The 10,867-nt window shown below is 33.6% G+C and overlaps 1 protein-coding gene across 1 annotated transcript in view; it reads left to right on the top strand.

Annotated features, from left to right (window-relative positions):
* The first annotated feature begins 5,856 nt into the window (after nt 1-5,856).
* The window catches only part of gdpd3b (glycerophosphodiester phosphodiesterase domain containing 3b), a 5,946-nt gene continuing 935 nt past the window's right edge, over nt 5,857-10,867 (top strand). The window contains exons 1-7 of the mRNA XM_016493086.1: nt 5,857-6,139; nt 7,732-7,774; nt 7,862-7,997; nt 8,081-8,126; nt 8,217-8,335; nt 9,843-9,932; nt 10,033-10,166. Coding sequence (XP_016348572.1) covers nt 5,995-6,139; nt 7,732-7,774; nt 7,862-7,997; nt 8,081-8,126; nt 8,217-8,335; nt 9,843-9,932; nt 10,033-10,166 — 713 coding nt within the window. The 5' untranslated portion in view covers nt 5,857-5,994. The remainder of the gene's footprint in view (nt 6,140-7,731; nt 7,775-7,861; nt 7,998-8,080; nt 8,127-8,216; nt 8,336-9,842; nt 9,933-10,032; nt 10,167-10,867) is intronic.

Below are 10,867 nucleotides of genomic sequence, written 5' to 3'. Positions count from 1 at the left end.
TCTTAGGAACCTTAAGTGCAGCAGAATTTTTTTTGTAACCTTGGCCAGATCTGTGCCTTGCCGCAATTCTGTCTCTGAGCTCTTCAGGCAGTTCCTTTGACCTCATGATTCTCATTTGCTCTGACATGCACTGTGAGCTGTAAGGTCTTATATAGACAGGTGTGTGGCTTTCCTAATCAAGTCCAATCAGTATAATCAAACACAGCTGGACTCAAATGAAGGTGTAGAACCATCTCAAGGATGATCAGAAGAAATGGACAGCACCTGAGTTAAATATATGAGTGTCACAGCAAAGGGTCTGAATACTTAGGACCATGTGATATTTCAGTTTTTCTTTTTTAATAAATCTGCAAAAATGTCAACAATTCTGTGTTTTTCTGTCAATATGGGGTGCTGTGTGTACATTAATGAGGAAAAAAAATTAACTTAAATGATTTTAGCAAATGGCTGCAATATAACAAAGAGTGAAAAATTTAAGGGGGTCTGAATACTTTCCGTACCCACTGTATATATATATATATATGTGTGTGTGTGTGTGTGTGTGTGTGTGTGTATATATATATTTTATTTTTATTTTTTTGGAGGAGACTATCACTGAAGTCTTTCACTTCTCAGATGTTTCTTCTAGAAAAAGGCCCTAGCAATTTCATATGCGTCTCTTCGAATTTGGAGATTTTATCCAAAACTACAACATAAATAATTTATGTTTAATGTGATAATTAATCTAATAATTAATGATTAAAAAGTCAATAAATAATACAAAAAAAAAAATATATATATATATATAGGAGTTAGAACAGAAAAAAAGACAATACAGTTAAAAACAACAGTGAAATATTAGATATTTATATTAATTCATGGTACACATATTACATAAATTATAAATAAATAAATTAGTTTTAAATTAATTCAGTTTGGTAAAATTAGTTAATGCATTAGCTATCATGCTAGCAATGTACAACATTTTTAGAGCATTTATTAACCTGGGTTAATGCTAATTTATAAATAATCTAATGTTCATTTGAATTCATATTTGTACATAATACACTAACAACTAATGTTAATTAAAAATTTTCAGATGTATATGTTGGAATTAACCTATATCAATAAATTCTTTAAAACTATTATTTGTATTCATGTTAGGCACTAATATTAGCAAACTGAGCCATAATTTATTATATTATATTATATTAATACAGTATAGGACAAGTGGTTTGGAAAATGCATTGATATTTATTGGTTGGTTATGTTTTGAGAGAGCATGTGTTTGACATGCTCACAGAAGGATTCTCATGGGTCAAACTGCTGACTGAGCTGATGTCGGGTTGGTTTTCCTCCCACAATGAGAAGAAAGAGGAAGGTCAAACTGAAAATGCTTTGTGAATGAATGCCAGTTATATGATGTAATGGCACAACCGTATATGGACTGTCTGTACCACTACCGCTATCCATCTATGGTTTTAGAGTTGATCGGATGAGGAATACTAGATTTATTGTTAGGTATAATACTAAAAGGATTTGATGTCTAGTTTAATTTTGGCCTTTGCCCTCTGCTCAGATCTTCATTCTCAGTTGGTGGTGAGGGTGGAGGCGTTTGACGGACAGTTTGGTCACTGCTGCAGTTTGGTCTCTTAGGTAAACACTGACGTTCAGACACCATCCAAATGTCTTTTGACAGATTAACATATGCTTTAGATGATGTTTGTTGGGCAGTGTTTAAAGGACATTTATTATAAAGCACTGCATATTTTTGTAGGCCAACCCATACGTTCACATCACCCTGTTTCCTTCAACAAAACCCCAAAAGGATTTTCCAATGGCTTTTGGATTATTGCAGAAAATAAGATCTGTGACCAACACAAGTTTATGATTCTCACATGTTTTACACAACTTTGGAGCCTAAATACACTCACCAGAAATTAAAAGCTAATTATACAAGTGGGTTATAAACGAACTACACTATATGGTCACATGATTTCACATCACTACCATTAAGCGTCTGACAACTCTGTCTTTGTTTTAAAAGCTTTCCCTGAAAGTTTGAGTTAGAGTAGTTAACAAGAGTGTGATTATGAACACAATGAGGCTGTGAAAGCAACTAGTGATCATGGATTTACCTGTTCAGCTTGATGACGTTTAATGCCCATTTATCCACTTGTTTTTAGACATGTAAAATCTTTATGCTGTAGAATAAAACAAGAAAATATCTTGAGCTTGTGTTCAACACAGACCTTATTTCAGGCATTTAACAAAAAACAAAAAAACCCATTGACTTCAGGACAATGGGACCAGAAGTGCCAATATGCTAACTTGATTCCAGGTTTTGGCCTAAAAAAGACATCATCCCTGCAGCAATATTCTGATCTGTTAATACCTACTGTCAGTCCTAAACGCTGGTTTTGGAGCTCTGAGGGGTCAGCAGACTGCAGCTCTTAACATTGTTGTTGTAGTTGTTGTTTGCGATGTGGATTCACAGGCGGGTGATAAAGCGGGGCTGTGAGAGAGAGGGGAAGTGGAGGTGTCGCTCTCAGAGGGGGGTGGATGTCATTACTGACTACAGCGTGTGTCCGTTTCAGAGTTTATAGGGACTGTAAGGCCTAATGGCAGCTAATGTGTTTATGAGAGCCCAGGTGTGTGTCTTTAAGCAACAGTAGCACGACAGGCTACATTCATGCTACATTAGCGGCAGTGAGGGCGTTTAGTGTGAGGAATTGGGAATTGTGCCTTATTTAAATATAACTTAAAAAGTTGCAAGGCCTGGTGATTCCTACAATAGATTTCAGGAGTTTAACCCACAGGTCAGTTTGACATGTGTGACCCTGGAGCACAAAACCAGTCTCAAGTCGCTGGGGTATATTTGTAGCAATAGCCAATAATACACTGTATGGGTCAAAATCATCAATTTTTTCTTTTATGCCAAAAATCATTAGGATATTAAGTAAAGATCATGTTCCATGAAGATATTTTGTACATTTCCTACTGTAAATATATCAAAAATGTTTGATTAGTAATATGCATTGCTAAGAACTTAATTTGGACAACTTTAAAGGTGATTTTCTCAGTATTTAGATTTTTTTGCACCCTCAGATTCCAGATTTTCAAATAGTTGTATCTCGGCCAGATATCGTCCTTTCGTAAACAAACCATACATCAATGGAAAGCTTATTTATTCAGCTTTCAGGTGATGTAGAATCAAATCTACATCTAATCAAAAATTGACCTTTATGACTGGTTTTGTGGTCCAGACTCCAGGGTCACATTTGTGTCTTTACTTCATTTTTCAATTTGATCCAATTCATAATCACACTCTCAGAAAAGCTGTCACTGGGGCGGTAGCTTTTCAAAAGGCACACCTTTGTACCTAAAGAGTCCATATTGGTACCTAAATTGTACATATTAGTACCTAAAAGGTAAAAAAGTGAACTTTTTGAAAAGGTACCGCCCCAGTGACAGCTTTTGTACCTTTTTTTTCCGAGAGTGCACTTTTAAAAATAAAGGTTTGAAAGAGGGAGTTATCACTCACAGTAATACAACAGAAGAACCATTTTTGGTTCCCCAGTGAATCTTTCAGTTAATTTTTTTTTTCTTCATTTTAATGGACAATGGCTCCACAGACCTTTTTTTTCCCCTTAGTGTTAAGAACATTTTAATAATTTTAATAATCTAAAGAACACTTTGTGGATTGAAAAGATTCCATGCATGTTAAAGGTTCTTCATGGAACCATCGATGCCAATAAAGAACCTGTGTTTTTCAGAGCATAAACACATACTTTCATTCATATAAATATTAAAATACAAAAACACTGGTTTCACTTCACACTCACAAACTCTTTTCATCGTGTTCATTTGTTAAAATGCAAACACTATTGATGAAAAGACAGGCCAGATGTATATTTATCACCTAAATGAAAATTCTACAAATTCTAGTCTTTGATTATGAAAATGATATTTACTCTGATACTAACACTGGAAGTGTGATTATGGTTAGTATATTTTTTGGATTCTTTGACTTACTGTACATGGTTGAATTATGTTATATTTATAATCAGTCACTGGTGGAAACTATGTTGAAAAACAAATATACTGTTTAACATTTATACATTTTACCAATAAATAAATAATTTTTAAAAATGCTACTATAAAAACCATTTAATTGGTTAACTAAGTTACCTTACCAATACGGTGAAAAACTGTAAATTAACATCACATTATATCAAATGTAATTTTACTGTAAAATAATCTAAAATTAATTTTTTTCAAATAAAAGCTGTACTGAAAAAAATTTTGACTCAGAAATTGCTAGTACATTTCACAATTACACAGAAACGGCAAGTAACAGTGAATTAAATGTGAAATTTTACTGTCTTTTGGTCCAATAAGAAATATCTCTGTCTTATCCGAATTTAATAGGAGATTATTGAAAAAAATTATTGGTCATCCAATCTTTTACATTTTTAACACACTCTGTTAGCTTAGATAATTTAGAAGTTTCATCTGGTCTTGTTGAGATATATAGTTGAGTATCATCGGCATAACAGTGGAAACTAATCCCGTATTTTTTAATAATATTACCAAGGGGCAACATGTATATCGAAAATAACAGAGGACCTAGGACTTGTCAAATATACTCCAATTATCGTTATTGTATTTACAACTTTTTTTCAGTGTATGAACTACCATATTTATAATTTAAAGTACATTTCTCAAACTCTGAGCATGGCACATCATATATGACTATATTTAAATAGTTTTTATTTATTTATTATTATTATTATTTTAATTTTTAATTAGGCCCAGGTTTTTATCATAAATTTAACAGGATATTGAACAGTAGTTTATAATGTCTGGCTAGTTTGACCCACTATTTTTTTTTGTTAACGCAAAAACAGGGTTAAACAAGATATTGTAGCTTTCGTGATTTCACGTAAACTGATCAATCATATGTAGTAGGAAGTACTTGAGCTTTCTTGTGTTCTCAGTACAGTGGTGTTGTTGTGTGATTAGATGATCTTCTGTATGATTGCTTGTGCACATGATTCTGCTTGGACATTTCATAACAGGTTTTACTTGATTTTGCCCAAAGGTTCAACTTGCACACCTGCAACAAAATTCCAATAAATCACTTAACTAAAAGTTACTCAAATATGCTCAGTTCATATTCAGGTCAAAATGTGTTGTGCTGAATATTTGGCAAAGGTGTCGTCCTAAACTTTAACTCTGTTTACCTAGTTCCACCTTCCAAATGACACATGGTCTGGATTCAGATGTAAGCAATTACGATTAATTCAGCGAATTCACAAAAGTGTGCAAAAAAAAAAACATGACATTACATCATGACATTGGCAATACATGGGGAATTTTCAAGCCATCATGACATGAAAAAAATAGGATATTGTTCAGAATTGATCTCATGAAGTTCTTAGAAAGCGCTTGTCATCAGCCCCAGTTATTACTCAAGCAGAAGTGTGGATTTGGTCGAGTCAGAAGGTTAGATTCATGTGCAGCTTGTGAAACAATCTGACCACAAACCACAACAGTCCAGATAAGGGATAAAACAAACACCAGTCTTTTCGCTCACATCTCAAAACCTAATGATTATTTTTTTTTCAAGGTTTCCAATATTCTAGTTTCACAGTCTCAACGGAAGTATATGAATAAGATATGAGATTTGATTTCTTTGTTCACAGTTAAATCCCATTTCTTTCTTTTTTTGGATATCAGTATTGCACCTAACCACACACCCAACTCTCACGCATGATCACGTGTTCAGTTAGACAGAATAAACGCCATAAATCCTGCATGAGATAAGACATATAAAGCGAAGCAGGACCGAACTGTTTCAAAACAGGTGGAAGAAAAACTCAGACTTTGAAGAGCTGCTTATTCTATAGGTAGAGCGCTGATATTTGCTTTCTAGAATCTGTAACTTAATTATATCCGGTTCTGAGAGTCAAAGTGCAGTTAGTGAGGGATTGACTAGTTAGAGTTTTCAGCATGGATGTATTGAGTGGGATTCTTCTCCTCTGCTTGGCTGTTGGACTTTATGTCGTTTGTTCGCTGTACTTGCTACGCAATCCATGGATTCTTCATAAGAGGAAACGGCTGGAATTCTACTGCAGACACATTTCACACAGAGGAGGCAAGTGGACTATTTTGAATTTAAGTGTCACTACTTTGAGCTAAATCACTTTTTTTATTAACTTATGAACATAACTAATAATACTTAACTCTTTTAATACTTACAAATAATTATAATAATAAAGTACTTAAAAATGTGTCAAAATTTATTATGTTATAGTGATTGCAATCTGACCTTAATTGGATTTTTTTTTTAAACAAAGGTAAAACAGTAAACCTTTAACATTAGCCTACTACTTCTAACATATTTTTAAAAAAAAAAGATTTTTAAAATTGCATTTAACATTTATTTTTTTAAACATTTGTTTTTCACAGAATGTGAATATTATAAACAGTATTTTAAATATTTTTTAAAATGTAACATTTTTGTTTGTTTTCTTTTATTTTAAAATTGTTTTTTTTTTTCGTGTGCTTTCTTGAAGCTCAAACAGTATGATGTTAGCAACACCAAGATCATGGGTTCGATTCTCAGCAAAATTCACATTTGTGAACTGATAAATACATACATACATATATATATATATATATATATACACACAGTAGTCAACATTTGAAGTGGATCAAAAAAGTTAATCAAAGTTGTCTTAAGACAAGAACGGGTATTGTTTTGGTTTTACACTGAAAAAAATGTTGCCCTAAGGGCAAGTTATTTATTTTTCATTGGCTCAAGTTAAAAAATATAGATGTTACCCTAATTACCCTAATTAATTAAAAAATTACCCTAATTTTTTTTTGATTGGATGAATGAAACTTTTTTTTCAGTGTAGGACAACTTTGATGAAAGGTTTTGATCCACTTCAAATGTTGACTAGAGTATATATATATTTGTGACCCTGGACCACAAAACCAGTCAATTTTTCAAAATTGAGATTTATACATCATCTGAAAGCTGATGTATAAACAGGACAATATTTGGCCGAGATACAACTATTTGAAAATCTGGAATCTGAGGGTGCAAAAAAATCTACATATTGAGAAAATCGCCTTTAAAGTTGTCCAAATGAAGTTCTCAGCAATGCATATTACTAATCAAAAATTAAGTTTTAATATATTTATAGTAAGAAATTTACTAAATATCTTCATGGAACATGATCTTTACTTAATATCCTAATGATTTTTGGCATAAAAGAAAATTCAGTAATTTTGACCCATACAATGTATTTTTGGCTATTGCTACAAATATACCCCAGCGACTTAAGACTGCTTTTGTGCTCCAGGGTCATATATATATATATATATACACGTCTTCAAAGCAGCATACATTTTTCAAATGCATTAATGTAAATGCCATCATGGGTAGTTAAAAAACTGACATGACATAAATACATTTTTTTCTATTATTTTGGGTCTTAAGCTGCCATTAACCATGAAACCTGCAGGTCAAATTGACCAGCTAACATCATAATCCTTATATAAATTTCATCCGCACATTTTGTAATACCTCATTGTCAAAACTTTGTAAGCCATATACATTAAAAAAAATTATTTTCAACAACTCAAAAATCTGTTTAGGTCAAATTACCCCAAAACATAATATAAGAGTTCATTGAGTATCAGTACAACAATTACTGTATTATTTATTTTTACCAATAGGTTCTGGAGAGAAGATAGAAAACACAATGGAAGCTTTTACACAGTGAGTTTCTCTTGTGCTATATCTGCTTCTTCTATTCCTTCCTCCTTCTCTCTATTCTAACTATGTATTCCTCTCATCGTGTGATAGTGCTGTGGCTGTGGGCACTGAGATGTTGGAGATGGACTGCCACCTCACATCGGATGGCTATGTTGTCATTTCACATGATAACAACCTAATGAGACAAACCGGATATGACAAAACAGTGTCGTCTCTTAGGTTCCAGGTAGTTATTTTAACCATTAAACTTTCTCTTTTCATCTTCCTATGATTTGTGATGGTCTTTGAATCCCATTTTGTATGTTTCAGGATTTGCCTCTCTATGAAGAGCGACTCGAGGTCACATTTTATGTTGGTAAGTACTTGGATACAGGTCCAGTTGTACACTATTAAGCACTTTAGTGAAGCTCTAATTATTAAAATATGTAATGTTATCATGTGTTAGGACACTACAGTACAGGAAAGGACAGAAAGTTTGTGTTGCTGGAAGATCTCTTTAAGAAATTTCCCAGCATGCCAATGATACTTGAGATCAAAGAAAACAATGACTTGCTCATCAAAAAGGTAAGATCTTTTTTTTTGCAATATTCCTTCTACCTGCTGTCATTAAATTAATATTGCTGATAAAGTGTGTTTCTGAATCATAATGCTTCTCTGAATTATGGTTAGGATTAAAAAAAAAAATTTTTAAATCCCTCCCATTCAAGCTTGCCCTTGTGAAAAAGAAAGACACTTTAGCAGACTTTCAAAAAGAGTACTTATAACAGAAATTATATACTTAAAAAATGTACTTAAGTGCTTTTAAGTTTTCGGACACTTAACTGCATGTTTTTTGCAATTAAATTAAATTGCGTTATAGTTTAAATGTATATTAAATGCAGTTAAATGCAGTTAGTTGAATTTAATAATGCTTTTTTGACCCAATTAAGTAGGACTTTGTTAAAATTGTAGTAGGACATAAGTACTGTACATATTTAGCCTATATATAATTTTATAATTAGGCTATTTCTATTGTCTTTGACAATAGACGAGCATTTATGGTAAGCTAAAATACACTTTACTGTCATTTCTAGTGATGCAATAGCCCAGTGGTTCCCAACCCTGGTCCTGGAGGCACCCCAACACTGCACATTTTGCATGTCTCCTTTCTCTGACGCACCCATTTTAGGTCTTGAATTCTCTACTAATGAGCTTATGACCTGAAGCAGGTGTGTTTTATTAAGGAGACATGCAAAACGTGCAGTGTTGGGGTGCCTCAAGGACCAGGGTTGGGAACCACTGCAATAGCCTATTGAATAATAACACGTCACAGTTAAAATTATAATCAAGATTGATTGAAGATGTTACACAACACATGGAAGACAAACTAAACTAAGCCACAGTTTTTAAAATGTACTTTCAAGCAAAACGTTTAATTTGATATTATTACAAAGTGCACTTTTTAAAAATGTTGCCTAGTGGATTTAGATGAAAGTGTACTCTCTTTAAGTGCACGTTTTAATCATTAATATTACACTATCTCCCAGTACAGCCTTTTAAATATAATAAATACACAGAGCAAGAAGTGTTGTCAGATTCAGAAAGACTTTTATAAGCCGGTTCTTTTAATGAATCGTTCTGGAATGGGTAGCTGTTTGAATCAGTCTGACGAATCATTCATTGATTCGCAGTTAATAAATCAACAGATAGCACAGGTACGTCTGCAAGATGTCTGTTAAAGATCACTTCATCTGGAAAGATCTGCGGTGTACAAACATCTTTCAGACGTCTTTAAGATGTCAGTTTTACATGCATTCTAAATCGTAAACATCTTGAAGACATTTTCTAAACGTCTATTTGACATCTAATAGGAAATGTCCTATAGACGTACTGCAGATGATCAAAAATACATCTTGCAGACGCCAAATAGACGTCTCCGTGATGAACGTGTGCTAGCAGATATCTGACTCGCTTCCTTACCTGCAAGTTGTCATTGCTTTCAGTGATGTTATTTAGTTAGTTCTTCTCCTGTCTAAATCAAACATGGACCTAATGAAATTAATAACTTGGTATCACTTTTTTGTTGCTGTAGGTCTCTAATCTTGTGAAGCAATATCACAGAGAAAGCTTTACAGTTTGGGCTTCTGAAGAGTCTGACATTATGGCTAAATGTAATGAGCAGGTACAGTACTGTCCCTATACGTGATCCGTAATCATTGATGTCGTAATAAAAATTTCCAAGCCTTTTAAAAGAAATGTGCTTTTTTTTCCTCTGTGTGTAGAACCCGTCCATGCCCTATATGTTCACTATGAAGCGTGGAATACTGCTTTTATTGCTCTTCTATACTGGGCTGCTTCCCTTTGTTCCTCTGGGTGAAAGTCTGCTGCTCTTCTACCTGCCCAGCATTATCAACAGGTCAGTCAATAACCTACCTGTATAGTTAAAAGTGAGAAAGATTGAAATTCAATAACCATACAAGCTTTTTAAAACATTCTGAGAGTTATTGGTTGGTTTGCAGTGAAATCTTCAGGCATGTTTTGCAGTAGTGTAAGGTTAAATTTGTTATCATTAGTTAACTACATCAGTTCACATGAATGCTTCTAAAGCTTTTATTCATCTTTATTTCCTAATTTGTATTAAGTTGATAATATTTAATGACCCTGAGCTAACATGAACTAAAAATTAAGACATTTGTCGTTCACAAAGATTTGTTTGTTGAAGGGTTAGTTCACCCAAAAATGAAAATTAGGCTGTGTTTTACTCACCCCTGAGGCATCCTAGGTGTATATGACTTTCTTCTTTCAGACGAATCCAGTTGGAGTTATATTAAAAATTGTCCTGGCTATTTCAAGCTCTATAATTGCAGCACCCACTGAGGGTGTTGCAGTGCTTCAGTCCAAAAGAAGTGAAATAAAAAGCGCCCATCCATAAAAAAAAAGCGCCTCATACCTTTTTTTAAAAACCAAAAAGTGGCTGTTCCCCCTGTTGAGGAAGTACAGACGTTGCTCTCGTTGATAGCAGAGGAGCGAATCCATTGAGAGCTGGATGGGGCGACGCAGAATTAAAAAGTTTTTTAGGAGTCGCGGCAGTAGAGGCGGCGCAACTATACTGATGTG

This window comes from Sinocyclocheilus anshuiensis, unplaced genomic scaffold (genome assembly GCF_001515605.1).
Source record: "Sinocyclocheilus anshuiensis isolate Anshui unplaced genomic scaffold, SAMN03320099.WGS_v1.1 scaffold546, whole genome shotgun sequence".
NCBI lineage: Eukaryota > Metazoa > Chordata > Actinopteri > Cypriniformes > Cyprinidae > Sinocyclocheilus > Sinocyclocheilus anshuiensis.
The sequence above is the reverse complement of the archived record's forward strand: the minus strand, read 5'-3'. Positions and strand labels throughout refer to the sequence as shown.